Source organism: Malaclemys terrapin, chromosome 4 (genome assembly GCF_027887155.1).
Source record: "Malaclemys terrapin pileata isolate rMalTer1 chromosome 4, rMalTer1.hap1, whole genome shotgun sequence".
NCBI lineage: Eukaryota > Metazoa > Chordata > Testudines > Emydidae > Malaclemys > Malaclemys terrapin.
This window is the reverse complement of record NC_071508.1, coordinates 145,716,449-145,734,586: the sequence shown is the minus strand read 5'-3', so window position 1 is coordinate 145,734,586 and position 18,138 is coordinate 145,716,449. Positions and strand designations below refer to the sequence as shown.

Below are 18,138 nucleotides of genomic sequence, written 5' to 3'. Positions count from 1 at the left end.
ATCTCCAGCGTGGCCTCGTGTTGCAGGGGAATCTGTAGGGCCTGAGCTGTAGCTGGTTCCACAAAATTGTCTGCTGCTCCTGAATCGATGAGGGTCTCTTGGAGGGGGATCTGCCGGGGATCTCCCCGGATGCACAGCTGGATAGATACCTGCAAATGGGAAGCCTCTGGATGGGGCTCAGGGTGGGTCTCAGTGAGGACTAGGGTACAGGGAAATTATTTTCCCTCAAGGACCAGGCCGGTTTCCCCCACTGTGTCTGGACAGACTTGTTTCCCCAAGCTGCTGGGCATTCATACTGGGCAGGTCGAGATGACATGGCCAGGTTCACTGCAGTAGAAGCACAGGTGGCACCGACGGCGCCGTTCTTTTTCTTCAGGAGTGAGGCGCTGATGAGCCAGGTTGGCTTGCACAGGTTTGGCGGGCGATACACAAGGTGAGGTCCCAGTAGGCCTGTAGAGGGACTGCAAGGAACATCTTTTCTCCTTTCTTCATTCTCACAGCAGCTCATCTGTGCAGATGGCAAGGTCCACAAGGGTGTCTAGGCCTCCAGGCATCTCTACCCAGGCCAGTTTGTCTTTGATTTCTTCCTGCAAGCCCCCACTGGAACTGGTACAGCTGTGCTGTTTCGTTGCACTCTGTATCCGCTGTGAGGCGACAGACGTGTGCCACACAGGAGGCCATTGTGCCTTGCGCCCCTGCCGAAGTCTTTTCAGCGTGGCCTCGGCCATTCGAGCTTAGGGTGGGTCATCGAAGATGATTGATATCAGCTGGAGAAAGGCATCCCAGTTCGACAGCACCAGCCTACAATCTTCCAGCACGGGGGGGGGGAGCAGTCTAACACATCTCCTGTCAATAGGCTGATTACCAGGGCCACCTTGGCCTGGTCAGAGGCATAGATTCTGGGACACATCAGAAACAGAAGGTGGCATTGGTTGATGAAACCGTGGAACTGCCTGCGGTTCCCGTTCAACCATTCATGCCAGGGTACGGCAGGCGGCGCTCGCAGCATGGCATTGTCGGTGCTCAGCTGCCTCAGTTGCTCCTGCAGCTGCTGGTTGTCCCTGATCCTCTGAGCAACTTGTGCCTGCAGTGCTTGATTATCCACCTGGAGGAGGAGGTCCCGTTCAGGGGAGTCCTATGCTTCTGGGGGCTGTGGCAGTGCGGCTGGGTCGTGGGCACCGGGCTCGGCCCTGCAGTTATTGTGGTCCGAACAAGTGGTCACGGCTGGGTCATGGGCAGCCAGACCTAGTGGTCAGAGCTGGAGTTCACAGTCATAGAGACAAGAGTCAAGAATACCAGTAGATCAGAAGCAGGAGACAAACGTGAGATCAGAACCACAAGTTGGGCCAGGCCGGGTCAGGATACCAGGGGGTCAGAGGCACAAACAGGATACCAGGGGGTTAGAGGCACAAGACAAAATGGATATCAGAACCACCAGTCAGATGCCAGGAAGTCAAACTGGGGGAGCGGGATGGATCCCAGTTGTTTGGACAGTTTCCTGTTCCTGCTGCTGGCTTAAATAGGGCCAGTGGGCCAATCGGCTGCTCTGGGACTCTGCCATTAGGACCTCGGGGTGGAGCCTCAAACTGGGCCTGGGCTTCACGGGTCCTGGGTAAGGAGCTGTCAGCAGGTGGCCAAGTGGAGGGTTGGAGCATGGCTGCTCCTGTGGACCTGGGTTTGGAGGCCCGTAGGTCATGACTCTCCAAACAATAAACAAACATAAGGTGTCTCTCTATTGTGACAGGGAGAGTCAAACCAGTGGATGGACGTATCCTTTAAGAAAAGTTATTTCCTGATAGTGAAAAGGTGTGGAAGGTTGTTAAGCTCATTTCAGACCTACCCACTAAACTCTAAGCCTGGTGTTGAAACTAAGATTAAGATCCAAACTATGACTATGTAAACAGACTACGGTTCAACTTCTGGGACAGTAAAGATCCTTCAGAAATGTCAAGCTGAAATACTAACAACACTGGCATCAACAGGACACTCACAGCCTGAGGAATCTGAGCAGTTCTGCTGTTCCGAGCATGCCAGTGTAAGTCAGCGACCCTGCTCCCTTCTCATACATCTTGGTAATGGGAAATTGAGTGACGTTCTGCTTCATGCAGACATCAGGCCAGTCCCAGCAGTTTACTTTGGCAAGCGAAATTCCTTGGGTTCCTGTAGCGGAAAACAAAAATATTTACAATAAAGTTCGAGGAGTCAAAGATGAATTATTTAGGCAGAGCGCTTTCCAAATGAGCACTTAGTTAAATACCGAAATATACGGTAATATCCATGTTAGAAATCCCTTTGGCTTTGGACTTCCCGGAACTGCAGTGTTGAGGGCTAGATTCTGATATACTTACTCATGCAGAGTGGTGCCTTAGTCCTGGAGTACTGCCATTGAAATCAATGGGACTGCTCACGTAGTAAGATACCAGGCTGGTGAGCAAGGGTATCAGAACCTGGCCCTAAATGAACCTCACCCATCATCCCAATAATAGTTTCATTGCTAGGGAACTTATTAAAATTCAGTTGAACTATTGTTCCCCTGTCTGCCAATGTATTAATTATCACAGCATGTTTGGCTCACTTTTTGGGTCCTCTGTGTGGCTGATTATGCCACTCAGTGACGCACCGGTAGCAGTTTCATGTTCAGTGAAGTGTTAACTTGCTTTTTCTGCACCGTGTACATTGTACGTACAGAAGACAGGAGAATCAGCTCTGAACGGTGGGGTTATAATGCCATTAAGACAGTAAGGTGATGTCAAAACATTACAGCAAAGGACAAATGGCTTGTGTAGCTATCGGAGCTGCAAGATGCAAGTACGGCCCCCTAAATCAGAACTGGCCAGTTGTCTTATTTAATAGATCTAATCTTGGATAGCTTCTGGTACTCCTCTCCCACCCCAAAATCATTTCAGTGCCAAAAGAAAAGGGGTATGAAAGGGAGGACGTGGCATCATATTAGAACTGGTCTCCTGGATTGCAATGGAGACATTTTGCTCAGCAATCTTTAACATGAAGAGAAATATTCATGCCACAGCTACAGATATTATAGTCCATGTTTATTTACCAGCAGCCAGCATGTTCTTTAAGGCAGTGGTAGTAGGGGTACACAGAGGGCTTCCAGGGGGTACATCAACTCATCTAGCTATTTGCCTGCTTTTACAACAGGCTACGTAAAAAGCACTAGCAAAAGCAGTACAAACTAAAATTTCATACAGACACTGAGTTGTTTATACTGCTCTATGTAAGTGCAATATTTCTATTCCAATTGAATTATTTAAGACGTATGTGGTAAAAAAGAGAAAGTCAGCCATTGTTCAGTACTAGTGTTCTGGGACACTTTTGTATTTTGATGTCTGATTTTGTAAGCGGGTAGTTTTTAAGTGAGGTGAAACTTGGGGGTATGCAAGACAAATCAGACTCCTGAAAGGGGGACAGTCGTCTGGAAAGACTGAAAGCCACTGCTGTAAGGTAGCTCCTGGCAATCTTTAATAATACAGTCGTCGTATTCCGATTCAGCACTTCTCAGCAGGCGCTCAGCTCCCTCCAGGATTGGGCCCATTGCATGAACAAGTAATTCAACTCCTCTGACATACCGTCATATCCACCAGGCAGAACTTCTGGCTGAACTCTTATGTTAAAAATAAAAAATAAACAAAGTTTTCCAGTCCAACAATATCCAGGGTTCAGCTACGCATGGGCTATGTCACACAGCCAGCGCAGGGACACCGGGTTAGTCAAGCTGCTGGGAATTTTAGATTCCTCATCTGCAACCCACAGCAGCCACGCACGCAATATACTATTTCCAAACTATTAGGAACCCTTCCCCTGGTGTCCAACTGCCAACCATCAGAGATACCCATCTCCCTCAAAGCTCTGGATGCCAGGAATTCACTCCCCACTCTCATCTTGTTCAGTCTTTCCAAAGAGTAAATTTCCCACAGTCAAAGTTTTCAAAAACAGGAGCCCAATTGTTGGCTGCTAAGTCTGCATAAAGGCACAACAGCCCAGATTCTCCAAAAAGAACAGGAGTACTTGTGGCACCTTAGAGACTAACAAATTTATTAGAGCATAAGCTTTCGTGGACTACAGCCCACTTCTTCGGATGCATATAGAGTGGAATATATATTGAGGAGATATATATACACACATACAGAGAGCATGAACAGGTGGGAGTTGTCTTACCAACTCTGAGAGGCCAATTAAGTAAGAGAAAAAAAACTTTTGAAGTGATAATCAAGCTAGCCCAGTACAGACAGTTTGATAAGAAGTGTGAGAGTACTTACAAGGGGAGATAGATTCAATGTTTGTAATGGCTCAGCCATTCCCAGTCTTTATTCAATCCTGAGTTGATTGTGTAGGATTGAATAAGGACTGGGAATGGCTGAGCCATTACAAACATTGAATCTATCTCCCCTTGTAAGTATTCTCACACTTCTTATCAAACTGTCTGTACTGGGCTAGCTTGATTATCACTTCAAAAAAAATTTTTTCTCTTACTTAATTGGCCTCTCAGAGTTGGTAAGACAACTCCCACCTGTTCATGCTCTCTGTATGTGTGTATATATATCTCCTCAATATATATTCCACTCTATATGCATCCGAAGAAGTGGGCTGTAGTCCACGAAAGCTTATGCTCTAATAAATTTGTTAGTCTCTAAGGTGCCACAAGTACTCCCGTTCTTTTTGCGGATACAGACTAACACGGCTGCTACTCTGAAACCTGTCAGATTCTCCAAGGCATTTAGGCTCCTAACTCTCATTGGATTTGAGTAGGATTTAGGCATCTCACTACCGTTGAGAAGCTGAGGCAAAGGACTTGTGCTCCTAAGTCACTTAGGTGCTTTTGAAAATCCCATCCTTCGGAGCCTCATTAGACTCGGGTTTTGAAAATGTGGACCCACCTCTGTGACCAGCCTCCCTGCCCAGGGGGAAAGCTGTGTAAGTTGCCAGCAGAGGACGCTTCTTTTTTTAACCACACCAATTGTTCTCCTTTGCAAAAGGATAGGTGTTGCCCCGTAAGGGGAAGCAGATAATGCTGTGTGTCACCTGAATTCCTGCGTGGCCGGGTTGCTCCCGGGCTCTTGACAAAGCACTGCTGGCTCCCTGACCGGGTGCACGAACATTTATTTGGCTGTTCCCCTGTTCAGGCCTCCAGCAGTCTCACTCAGGAACAACACGCCAGTTACTGGTAGTACATCACAGCAGTATTCCCGCGTCAGTGCTACCTTCCCTCAGGGAGGCTCTGGCAGGCTGCAGGCTCCAGTCAGTTCCTGGCCCCAGCCTGGCCTCTCCCTCACAGAATGAGAGCTGGACGCCTGCTGTCCTTTCCAGTCAGCCCCCAGCTGAGCTCAGCTCTCCCCTCCAAGTCTGACGCCTACTGCAGGGGTAGCAGAGCGGGGCTGGCTGAGCCCAACGCTCCTCATCAACACTTTCCTGGCCAGTGTAGGGTTTAGAGTCCATCGCGTCCACCCGTGTGTATTCTCACAGCCGAACTCCATCTTGTTTCACAGAGGGTAGACATCATGCCAATCGAAACTCAGCTGGATCAGGGGAACTGAGGCCCTGATACCGCTGTCATTCCTAAAACCTCTACTACTCTCGCAGAAAAGATATTCCCCCAGTCACCAGACTCCATTCTTTTCGGGGATCTCAAGGACTTGATGAAACTCTTGCCTAAGCTGGTTATTGAGATCCTCCACTTAGTCCGAAATGCCATTTTTCTTAGCTCCTCTGTGCAACCCGTGTATGGCCTTTGGCTGATGTCTTCTCAAATGGACATTCAAGCCTCTGGCAAAGCCAGCTGTGAGCCTACATCACTGTTTCTGTAATTCTCAAGCAGTTTGCACCCAGAGAGAATTTTAGCAATGGGATGGAGTGCTGCTCTTCCTGGATGTAGAACAAAAGGAACATAAAAAGACCTCTGCATGCAGTTATCTGGATTTTGGCATCAAAAGATGAAGTTGCACGATGCTTGAGCAGCAACGGGCTTGAATCCCCATCATCTTCAAGCCTAATTTGTAATGCTCCAAAATGGAGGTGGAAAAACAAACCCACTGAGCCAATAGACAGCTAATTATCCGAATGGCCACAAAACACCTTAACCAAACAGACCAAGGGTGAAAGAGACCAGGCTAGTGAGAACACAGGGCCAGAGGTGGAGAGTGATTAGAATATGAGGCCCCCCCACCCCAACACACACACACTCAGGGTAGTTATGAGCAAGGTCAGATTGTTAAGGGTAGAGCTCACCTCCATAAAACCATAACGACCGAGGTCTCCAGAGAGGAAGGCAAAATTTCCCAGTGTGAAAACTCCACAGAGAACATGGCCCATGGCCCAGCCTCAAGACTTGGGACCGGATCCAAACTGACAACCTTCAAAGCCAGCCGTGGCCGGCGGCGCCACCATCCACAGAGGAGTAACCTGATTCACAAACCTTTAGCCAGCAACTCAGGGAGACTCTCTCTCCAAGCCCTAGACCACGCTGGAGACAGTCAGCGTCACTCCCTGCCCGGGATAAACCACGCAATCGTATCATCCTGCTTTTGTAACCGGCTGCGGAGGAGAAGGAGCCAGAGCAGAGAACATGGCCAGCTATAGAAGCAATGGCACCAGAACTGGGAAGGTCAGTGGTCCATGGCCCTCCCCGTTTTTGCCACGGCCCGCCCCAACTCCTCCTGCCGAGGCCCCGCCCCCAGGCCAGGCCGGCAGCTGGAGCCTAGCCCGGGAGGCCAGGCAGCGTGGGGCACCACGCCACAGACCCTCCGTCTGCCCGGGCTGGGGTGGGGGGCAAGAGCAACCCCAAGCCCATGTCCCCGCTCCCTGGGCCCCACACCCAGGACAGGTGGAGGGTCCGCAGATCCCCATAGCTGCCTGGCCACACGGCTCTTACCACAGCCAGGCTGCGTGGCTCTGATGCCCCATCCCCTGGCCGGAGCCAGGTTAGGGAGAGCCACATGGGCAGCTGTGAGGAGCCACAAACCCTCCACCTGCCCTGGGCGGTGGTCTACGGGGCAGGGACATGGGCTGGGGGATGCTATTGCCCACCCCTCTCCACCCCCCGGGCAGGTGGAGGGTCCACAGCTCCCTGCTCACTCTGGCTTCTGGCTTGGCCGTGATGAGGCCTCAGGTGGAAGGGGTGGGGTGGGGCCATGGAGGAGGCAAGGGGCTCCCCCACTTTTAGGAAGGATCCGCAACTGCTGTTTGGAGGGGGAAGATCTTATCTCACACTTTCTCTGGCTCTCTCGCCTGGCCTGATGTCACCATAGGGTCCTTCCCGCACAGGGCAACGCCTGCATTTCAGATTGCTGTACGGCTCATTGTAAGGTCACCAGCCGGGGAGCGTGCGCACATCATCTCAGTGTCCTGTGGGACAGCAGACTTTTCCTGGATAACCTGCTTGCTCATCCGCAAAGCCCAGCCTGAAGACACTGGCCTCCAGTCTCCCCACTAGCTCAAGATCACCGATCCTTGAGGGAAGAGGAAGGATCTCACACCACACCTGACACAACCTGCCCCTGCGGCTGCTTTGCCCAGAGACGTGACACACGCCACTAGGACTCAGGTCTCTTTTGGAAAGCCTGCTCCCTGCACTGGGGCATTGCCTCGGCTAGACCCAATACCCAGAGATAGCAGATTTAAGCCAATGTCCTGCTTGCCACACACCAGAGTCGTGATTCTAGGTAACTTACCAGGCAAACCCCCACCACAGGAAGAGAAATCCACCTGTGACGTCCGGTTTCTTCCATTTCCCACTGGTCTGACAGCATGAGATGCTGTTATTGATCTTCAATTGTTTGGCGCCATCTAGTGGCTACAAGATCATTCACGGACAGCTCCATTTCGTGTTGCTAATTCTCAGATCTCGACGGGAACTGGTTTTTGTGTTTCATGGGGAAATTCCATGATCTTGAAATGTTTTCTGTTCCGAAACGGGGCATAACCAAAAAGTGTCAAAATTTTCCAGGAAATAAAATTCCAAGGGAAAAAGTGGTTTGGGGGTCGACTGAAACATTTAAAAAAAACTGAAGGATTTCATTCCAATTTTGAACTTTTAAAACTTTTTTAATGTACTGAAAAACAATGAATTTCATTTCGAAAGGGAAAAATAAATCAAAACGTTCTGTTCCGAAAGTGTCAAAAAAGGGACGTTTCAGAACTATTGAAACGCCTTGTTTTGAGGGGGGGAAGGGCAGAAGATTACGTGTTTTGAGTTTCATAAAAAGGGCTTTTCAACAAAAAATGAGCAGCTCTACCCAATATCTTTCTTTCTCAGCACAGCTGCAGCCTTCCTTCACGCTGGTCAGCAAGGTTCCAATGGAACAGATGTGGACTTGGACAGACCTGTGGTATGGGGACAGGGGAGCAAAGGAGAGCCTTGGGTCTGACACTCGTGACATACCTGAACGCTCAAGCAGAGCTCTCGTTTTCATTTTAATTAGGTTGCCATCAGGGACTCTGTTGGCTCCCATTAACAGGCTCAAACAGATGCTTGGTTGGAGCCTCATTTCATAACAGCCACATTCACCAACACCTGCTGCTTTCCCTTCCTTTTTTATTTCTACCTAAGGATCTCGCAGACTCTTTCTGACATGCCAACAACGAGCTGCAGGATAATGGAGTTGCCCTCACAGACCGGACCAGATCATGCTAAGGGATGGAGGAGCCGGACAGTTTCCTTCCTCGCTCAATATGGTGCCACTGGTGAGGAGGCAGAAGATGTAGTGACTCCCAGTGGAGACATGTTACAACACACGTGGTGATTTAATTGGTGACTGGATGATTTAGTTGGGGATTGGTCCTACTTTGAGCAGGGGTTGGACTACATGACCTCCTGAGATCCCTTCCAACCCTGATATTCTAGGATTCTATGATTTTATGAAATCTCGGCCCCAATGAAGTCAATGGGAGTTTTGCCGTTGACTTCACTCACTTTCCCCTGGAGCAAGGATTGCTGTTGCAAACCCAGACCAGTGCCTGTGGCAGTACGCATGACAGCAGCAGGGTCTGAACCGCTGGAGGGAAGTTCACTGGTTAAGTAAAAAAAAAACTGTTATAAAAATAACAATAACAGCCCTCTCTGAGACTTCCTGTTTATTTTCAGGACTTTGTTTAACCGAAGAACAGCAGCTAGCAAAGCTTCTGGCCACATTCCCTTCATGGGGTTTAAAAGGCTAGAAATGTTGAACAGCATCAAACCAACACAAATCACAAATTGTATCTCCAGAGCTCCCTCTCCTGGGTCCTTGTTCACAAGCCCCACACTCTGTTCCTTGCCAAGGCTCTGCACAGAACTGCTGTGGTTCAAGCTTGCTAGGACGTCTGCTTACTGTATGTCGGACACTCGGGGCAGAAGGAGACCAAAGCAAGAAACCCAGTCATGGCAGAGCACAGCCGCCAGCAGCAGGAGTGAGCCAGGAGAATCACCAGTAACAGCAGTGGCAGGTTATTTTCCAAAGGGGAATGAGGGACACCGAGCACCATGTGACTCAGAAAGTAGTGCAGACTTCCTCGAAGGATAAATTCCACCCATCCTTCTCTACTCACCGATCACCTGCTGTCTTTTAAGTTAACCCTCATCATTGCTATTGCTGTGTATAATTTATGCAGTGCCATAGATGTACATGAGCTACACCTGGCAAGAGACATAAAAAGCAGTAAGAAGAGGTGCTTGACACATATTAGGAGCAAGAGAAAGACGAAGGAAAGTGTAGGTCCTCTACTCAGCAGGGAAGGAGAGATAACAACTGAGGACATCAAGAAAGCTGAGGTGCGTAATGTCTATTTTGCTTCAGTCTTCACTAAAAAGATTAATGACCAGATACTCCACACAATTAATATTAACAACTGGGGAAGACATGCAAGCCAAACCAGGGAAGAACAGGGTAAAGAATATTTAGATAAGTTAGATGTATTCAAGTCAGCAGGGCTTGATGAAATTCATCCTAGGGTACTTGGGGAATTAGCTGAAGCAATCTCAGAGCCATTAGCAATTATCTCTGAGAACTCCTGAAGATGGAAGAAAGCCCAGAAGACTGGAAAAGGGCAAACATAGTCCCTAGCTTTAAAAAGGGGAACAAGGAGGACCTGGGAAATTATAGACCAGTGAGCCTAATTTCAATACTTGGAAAGAGAGTGGAGCGAATTATTAAACAATCAATTTGTAAGCACCTGGAGGAGAATAGGGTTATAAGGAATAGACAGCATGAGTTTATCAAGAACAAATCATGCCAAACTAGCCTTATTCCCTTCTTTGATAGGATTACTGACCTAATGGAAAGGGAGGAAGCAGTAGATGTGATATACCTTGATTTTAGGATGGCTTTTGACACAGTTCTGCATGACAGTCTCATAAGCCAACTAGGGAAATGTGGTCTAAATGAAATTTCTATAAGGTGGGTGCACAACTGGTGGAAAGACCATATTCAAAGAGTAGTTATCAAGGGCTTGCTGTCAAATTGCAGAACCCCACTAGATAAGCCCTCCCAGAGGTCTGTCCTGAGTCTGGTATTATTCAATATTTTCGTTAATGATTTGGATTATGGAGTAGAGAGTATGCTTATGAAATCTGCAGATGACACCAAGCTGGGAGGGGTTGCAAGTGTAATGCCGACAAACCCCGGTCATCGGTGGGCGGGATCGAACCTGAGACCTCTGGAGTTTAGTGCATGAGCCTCTACCGCATGAGCTAAAAATCAATGGGCTCTTAGCTAAGATTGTAGAGCAGACTCATTAATCTCTCTCTAACTGGTCTCGGTGCCACTAGATGGGACAGAACACCACACCCAGGGGTGTGGGTTACACAAGCATTTTGGAGGACAAAGTTTAAAATTCAAAATGACCTTGACAAATTGGAGAATTGGTCTAAATTCAACAAGATGAAATTCAATAAAGACAAGTGCAAAGTACTTCACTTAGGAAGGAAAAATCAAATGCGCAACTCCAAAATGGGGAATAATTGGCTAGGCAGTAGTACTGCTGGAAAGGATCTGGGAGTTACGGTGGACCACAGACTGAATATGCATGATGCAGCTACAAAAAAGGCTAATAAGATTCTGGGGTTTAATAAAAGGACTATTGTTTGTAAGACACAGAAGGTAATTGTCCCCCCCATTCAGAATTGGTGAGGGCTCAGCTGGCGGACTGTATCCAATTCTGGTTACCACATTTCAGGAAAGATGTGGACTAATTGGAAAGAGTCCAGAGGAGAGCAACAAAAATGATCAAAGGTTTAGAAAACCTTATCTATCAGGAAAGGCTAAGGCTAAACAGGCCCTGTTTTTTTAAGAAAAGAAGACTGAGGGGGAACCTGATAACAGTCTTCCAATATGTTAAGGGCTGTTATAAAGAGGAGGTGATCAACTGTTCTCCTTGTCCACTGAAAGTAGGACAAGAAGTCATGGGCTTAATCTGCAGCAAGGGAGATCTAGGTTAGATATTAGGAAAAAATTTCTAACTGTCAGGGTCGTTAAGCTCTGGAATAGGCTTCCAAGGGAGGTCATGGAATCCCCATCATTGGCAGATTTTAAAAACAAGTTGGACAAACAACTGTCAGGGATGGTCTCGATTTACTTGGCTTTGCCACAGTGCAGGGGGCTGGACTTGACTTCTCGAGGTCCCTTCCAGCTCTACATTGCTATGGGTCTATGAGGCTTTACAGGTAATTAGGACAGTGTCCATCCCCCAAGGGCACCATTGTTTTACATTCCTTGGTTTGGAGGCTGTGACCCAAGAATCTCCTACTGCCAGTTGTCAAGGGGCTTACAAGAAACTCCAGATTCTGGTATGTACATTTGGGTTCACCAAAGAATGTCGCATGAGGTCTCAAATGAGAGCCAGTGTCACGCTGGTCATTAGTATCGTGAAATGTACGTACAGATACTGAGTACGGAGTTATGTGTATAGACACTGAAAATAAGACCGTAAAGTTGGTAGCATCTATTGTTTACATGTCAATTGAACACTGTCTCCTTCACAATGATTCACCTATCATGAGTCTGAGCTGAAGGCAAATGAAGGACTGTGAGGACATCAGAGGGAAAACAAAATCTAACAGGAAGAGTTAGGGGGAGTGAACCCTATCTGGAGGTGTACATCAAAAGTTCAGGCTTGGCTGAAACCACTGTAGAGAACTTTGGGTGCGATAAACTTCTTTAGACAAGAGAGTGACTTTTCATTAAGTTTAGTCTCTAGAAAGCGTGTTATGATTTTCTTTTATATGTAACCGCTGGTTTCCAATATTTGGACTCACTATTATTTGAATCTCTAATCTTTGGCAAGAAACCCGTTCTTGTTTTCCCTGGAAATATATCTCAGTGCTTAAGCAAAGTACTGTTCCTTTGGGAAGAGCAGGCCTGGTGACTCGGTGAGTGTCTCATGGAGAAGGGGATGGCCACGGCAGGGGATGTACCTATTGCTACCTGTCCAGAGAGAGCAAAGCCTGCAGAGGCCTGGAAGGCAGTGCTTGTGCCAGAGGCTGGGGTTTTCAGGGAGCTGACCCACAGCAAGTGCAGACAAGATTGCTTCGCACTAAGGGCAGGCTGTGGTGCGGTCCCTCCCAACCCTGGGTACCCCCGGGAGTCTCACCCGGGCATCCTGCTATGGCAGGTTCTTGCCTCTTTGTGCCCAAGAGTTATTTCACCTTCTGCCACTGTCCTCATGTTTGCTGTAACTGCTCCTTCATAGTCGTGCGCAGCCCATTTCATTAGGGTGTGCAGCCAGGGAGCCCCGCCCCTGCCATGCCCTAGCCCTTCCCCCACCCTGCCCCCATCCACTCCCTCCTACTTCCCGCCCTCTGACTTCCCCCCTCAGAACCCCCAACCCCCCCTGCTCCTTGTCCCCTGACTACCCCCTCCTGGGACCCCTGCCCCTAACTGCCCCCCAGGACCCCACCCCCTACCTAAGCCTCCCTGCTCCTTGTCCCCTGACTGCCCCCCTAGGACTCTACCTGTCCCCTGACTGCACCGACCCTTATCCACACCCCCACCCCCAGACAGATGCCCAGAACTCCCACGCCTATCCAACTGCTCCCCACCCCCTGAACTCCCGACCCATTCAACCCCCCCTGCTCCCTGCCTCCCCCAACCCCTCTCCACACCCCTGCCTCCTGACAGCCCCCCCAGAACTCCCGACTCATCCAACCCCCCCTGCTCCTTGTCCCCTGACCACCGCCTCCAAAGACACCCCCCCCCCCCACGACCCTCCTTACTCCCTGTCCCCTGACTGCCCTGACCTCTATCCACCCCCCGCCTCCTGACAGACCCCGGGACTCCCATACCCCATCCAACTCCCCCTGCTCCCTGACCGCCCCCTCCAGAGAGCCCCGCCCCTATCCACCACCCCATAATCCCACCCCCTATCCAATCAGGGGTGGCAGGTTTGTATGATTTTTGGTGGTGCCCAAGCAGAGCTGTCCCAACCATAGGACGGATCGGGGCAACCGCCCTGGACCCCGTGCTTTGGGGGGCCTTGTGCTTCAGGGGGACACAGGGTCCAGGGCAGCCTGGGGGCTTAGCGGGGAGCCTGGCACCAGCGAGCAACCCGGCCCCAGCATGCCCCACCCCCTCCCCCAAACCCCCACCACTGAGCAATGCTGGGAGCCGGTGGGGTGGAGCAGAGCGGGCTGGGGCCAGGTCACTTGCTGCTGCCAGCGCCAGACCCCCGCTAACCCCCAGGCTGCCCTGGGCTCCTTGTCCCCCATAAGAATATCCTGAGGCTCTCTCTGCCTGCAGCTCCCGCCCCCTCCCTGCAGGGGAGGCGTGGTCAGGCAGCTCTGGCACCGCCCCCCCACAGCTCCCATTGGCCGGGGTTCCTGGGTTGGGAACCAGGTCAGCACTGGGAGTGGGGAGGGAGGCAGCGTACAGAGTTGCCCCTGCCTCTGCCGAGACTCTCCCCTGCACACAGGGACACTGGGGATGGGGGAGCTGGCCCTGAGGTGAGAGCACCACACCCCCCGGCCCAACCCACCCTGCTCCCTGTCCCCCGACTGCCCCCCGCCACTTCCAAACCTCCTCCCCCAACCATGAGGGAGGCTCCTAGCAGTGTCTGGCTCAGCACGGCGCCATACATGCTGCCCCGCGGGAGCACATAGCCTCGCCCCTCCACAGCTCTGCCTGCCCTGCATTAGGGTGTGCCCAGGCACACCCCCTGCGCACGCCTACGTGCTCCTTATTGTAGCTACCGACTGTTAGTGCCTAGGGGTGACTTTCCCCATCTCTTGCTTGCATCTGAAGAAGTGAGGTTCTTACCCACGAAAGCTTATGCTCCCAATACTTCTGTTAGTCTCAAAGGTGCCACAGGACCCTCTGTTGCTTTTTACAGATTCAGACTAACACGGCTACCCCTCTGATACTTTCCCCATCTCGTACACGGCTCTCGTTCTTGTTTCCAGGATGTTATTCGTTTACCCCTCACACTGCAAGCAACTCACACACGAGCCTCATGCTCCTTGGCCCAGGAACAGTCATTTTCTTCTACGTCTGTACCGCACCTAGCACATGGGGCCCTGAGCCCTGCGTGGGGCTTAGACGAGCGTCGATAATGCAAATACCAAATAAGAGTAGTCCCTGATGTTAGCACATTCCTTGCTCTTAAGACCGTATCTTGACACCTGCTGCTATTTATATTTCAGACTGGACTTGTCCACGTTCATGCCCACTTGCAACCCATTTTCTGCTTTCATTTACATCCGTCCGGAGTAACTCCAGTGCGGTCAATGGAGTAACTGATTTACACCAATGTAACAGAAAACAGAATTTGACTCTATAGGTCAGATTCTCAGTCCTGTGAAGGTCCCAGAGTGGCACAAAAGGACTTTACACCTCCCTCGGTCAGCAGCGGGGGATTCCCTTCAGCGTGGCTCTACGCTAGTCCCTCCTGGGCTGCTCTCCCAGTACAGGGAGGGCGTGTCAGGAACAGGAGGGGACATTCTGGGGGCGGGGCTGGATAATACTGAGCTCCAGTGATCCTCGCAATAGAATGGCCCCTAAGGGTATGTCCACACGGCAATAAAAAACCCGCGGCACCAAGTCTCAAAGCCCGGGTCCGCTGAATCAGGCTCGTGGGGCTATAAAATTGCAGTGTAGACGTTCAGGTTCGGGGGAGAGCCCAGGCTCTGAGATCCTTCCCCCTTGCAGAGTCTGTGAGCCCAGGCTCCAGACCAAGCCCAAACGTCTACACTGCAATTTTATAGCCCCACAGCCCGAGACCGGCAAGCCTGAGTCAGCTGACCCAGGCCAGGTCTTTTATTGCAGTTTAGATGTATTCTAAGGGGCTATTACAAGCCTGCAGAAGTTAGAGCAGCCCTCGGGTGTCTGTATGTGCGTGTATATATCCTGGATGAAATCCTCTCCCCATAGCACTCAAGGTGAGTTTGGCCAGGATTTCACCCACTGTACATATACACAGAGGCGCCGACTTTCTAATGTGCCACGGGGTGCTCTGGCCCAGGCCCTGCCCCCACTCCATCCCTTCCCCCAAGGCCCCACTCCTGCCCCTTCCCACCACCGCCCCACCTCTTCCCACCCCCTCCCCTGAGCACGCCCCAATCTCGCTCCTCCCCCTCCCTCCCAGCACATCCTGCACGCCGCAGAACTGCTGATTGCAGTGGGCAGGAGGCGCTGGGAGGAAGGGGGCAGGTGGTCATGGGTGGGGCCCGCCGGCAGGTGGGAGGTGCTGCGGGGAGGGGGAGGAGCTCCAGGGGGGCTGCTGGTGGGTGCTCAGCACCCACCATTTTTTTTCCCTGTGGATGCTCCAGCCCCGGAGCACCCACAGAATCGGCGCCTATGTATAGACACATCAGTTAAACTTCCTCCTTTGTAAAACGAGGACATGGTACAGGATATGAACATCGCCTGCTCTTTAACAATGCAACGGAGCTTTGGCACTGTACCTTTTAACGCAATGGCCACCTCTACATACGATTGCAACATCGCCAGAGACACCGCTTCCCCTGCAACATACAAGAGACACTGTCAATAGCGCAACATCACACACGGCCTGTCTGTCGGCAGAGCCGGGGTCACTCCTGGTCAACAGGATGGGTTACTCTCTATAGATCGGGATCGGCAACCTTTCAGAAGTGGGGTGCCGAGTCTTCATTTATTCACTCTCATTTAAGGTTCCACGTGCCAGTCATATATTTTAACATTTTTAGAAGGTCTCTTTCTATAAGTCTATAATATATAACTAAACTATTGTTGTATGGAAAGTAAATAAGGTTTTTAAAATGTTTAAGAAGCTTCATTTAAAATTAAATTAAAATGCAGAGCCCCCGGACTGGTGGCCAGGACCGGGGCAGTGTGAGTGCCACTGAAAATCAGCTCGCGTGCCGCCTTCGGCCTGCGTGCCATAGGTTGCCTACCCCTGCTATAGATCATGCTTCTTCGGTGTCTCAAGCTTTGCCATCGTGACAGACAGCGACAGTAGCTCTCCAATTTAACGGAGTGAATTGTTCTGGCATTAGGATTGCCATGCGGAAGGTAGAATTACACTGAATGTATATGTCACTACAAAAGAAATACCTAGGTATTTATATGGAGACCTTCAAAAATAAAAAGATTATCTCTGTTCAAAAAAAAAAAAAAAAAAAAAAATAATGGAGATATCCCATCTCCTAGAACTGGAAGGGACCTTGAAAGGTCATCGAGTCCAGCCCCCTGCCTTCACTAGCAGGACCAAGTACTGATTTTGCCCCAGATCCCTAAGTGGCCCCCTCAAGGATTGAACTCACAACCCTGGGTTTAGCAGGCCAATGCTCAAACCACTGAGCTATCCCTCCCCCCGTATTAGTATTAATCTATTACAGAAATCGATGTAATTGTATTGTTCAGGGTGCGTGAGGACACCTGGAGCCTCACACAGGCATCTTTTCAGCTATTATTTAAATAGAAATAATTAAATAAATACAGGTTTCAGAGTAGCAGCCATGTTAGTCTGTATCCGTAAAAAGAACAGGAGTACTTGTGGCACCTTAGAGACTAACAAATTTATTAGAGCATAAGCTTTCGTGGACTACAGCCCACTTCTTCAGATGCATATAGAGTGGAATAAATATTGAGGAGTATATATATCTCCTAAATATTTATTCCACTCTATATGCATCCGAAAAAGTGGGCTGTAGTCCACGAAAGCTTATGCTCTAATTAGGGTGACCAGATGTCCCGATTTTATAGGGACAGTCCCGATTTTTGGGTCTTTTTCTTATATAGGTTCCTATTACCCCCCACCCCTTGTCCCGATTTTTCACACTTGCTGTCTGGTCACCCTAGCTCTAATAAATTTGTTAGTCTCTAAGGTGCCACAAGTACTCCTGTTCTTTTTGTAAATAAATACAGGCACTCTAACAATATACTAAACTCTACAAGAAATGTGCACCCACGGTGATATGGATATGTGTATTGTACTCACAACTGGCATAGAATAGCACCACCATGTGGGCGGTCTCCATCAGAGCAGCATTAAAAGTTTCTTCTGTCAGGGTAGGGATGAGTTCCAAAGGGAGTTCTCGCTTCCTGTCTCTGTAAACCGCTTCCATCACCTGGTCATCTTGAACGTCTAGAGCAAATCAACGTACACATAAACACGAGCACACAGATGCAGCAGGAACTCAACGTTTGCCAGGGTTTGAAAAGACCAAACGCAAAAGCAGGACGAAACCAAGCAATTTATTATGATGCATATGTATATTCCAGTAGCACCTAAAGGGGTCAGTCAAGATCAGGGCCCCATTGTGCTAGATGCTGTACATACATACAACAAAGACAGTCCACGCCCCAAAGAGTTAACAGTCTAACTATGAGATGAGAAACAAGAGGTGGATAGGACAGGCAGATGGGGAACAAGCGGGAGACTGTTCTGATCAGTGTAATAAGCAGCAGACAAGACTTGCTACTGATATACACCTCTATCCCGATATAACACGAATTTGGATATAACGCGGTAAAGCAGCGCTCTGGGGGGGCGGGGCTGCGCGCTCCGGCGGATCAAAGCAAGTTCGATATAATGCGGTTTCACCTATAACACAGTAAGATTTTTTGGCTCCCGAGGACAGCGTTATATTGGGGTAGAAATGTACTATTTAACACTATTCTGCTAGGAACTCTGAGCTTCACCGAAATGAATAGAAAGATGCAGAGTTATGCCAGC

General features: G+C 49.7%; 1 protein-coding gene across 5 annotated transcripts in view; it reads right to left on the bottom strand.

Annotated features, from left to right (window-relative positions):
* TXNDC16 (thioredoxin domain containing 16) overlaps positions 1-18,138 on the bottom strand; it is an 82,961-nt gene that overhangs the window by 27,985 nt on the left and 36,838 nt on the right. For all 5 annotated transcript variants that reach the window (XM_054025643.1, XM_054025642.1, XM_054025645.1 and 2 more), the window contains 3 exons: positions 17,401-17,547; positions 15,884-15,943; positions 1,992-2,160 (listed from right to left, as the gene is read on the bottom strand). In XM_054025643.1, coding sequence (XP_053881618.1) covers positions 1,992-2,160; positions 15,884-15,943; positions 17,401-17,547 — 376 coding nt within the window. The remainder of the gene's footprint in view (positions 1-1,991; positions 2,161-15,883; positions 15,944-17,400; positions 17,548-18,138) is intronic.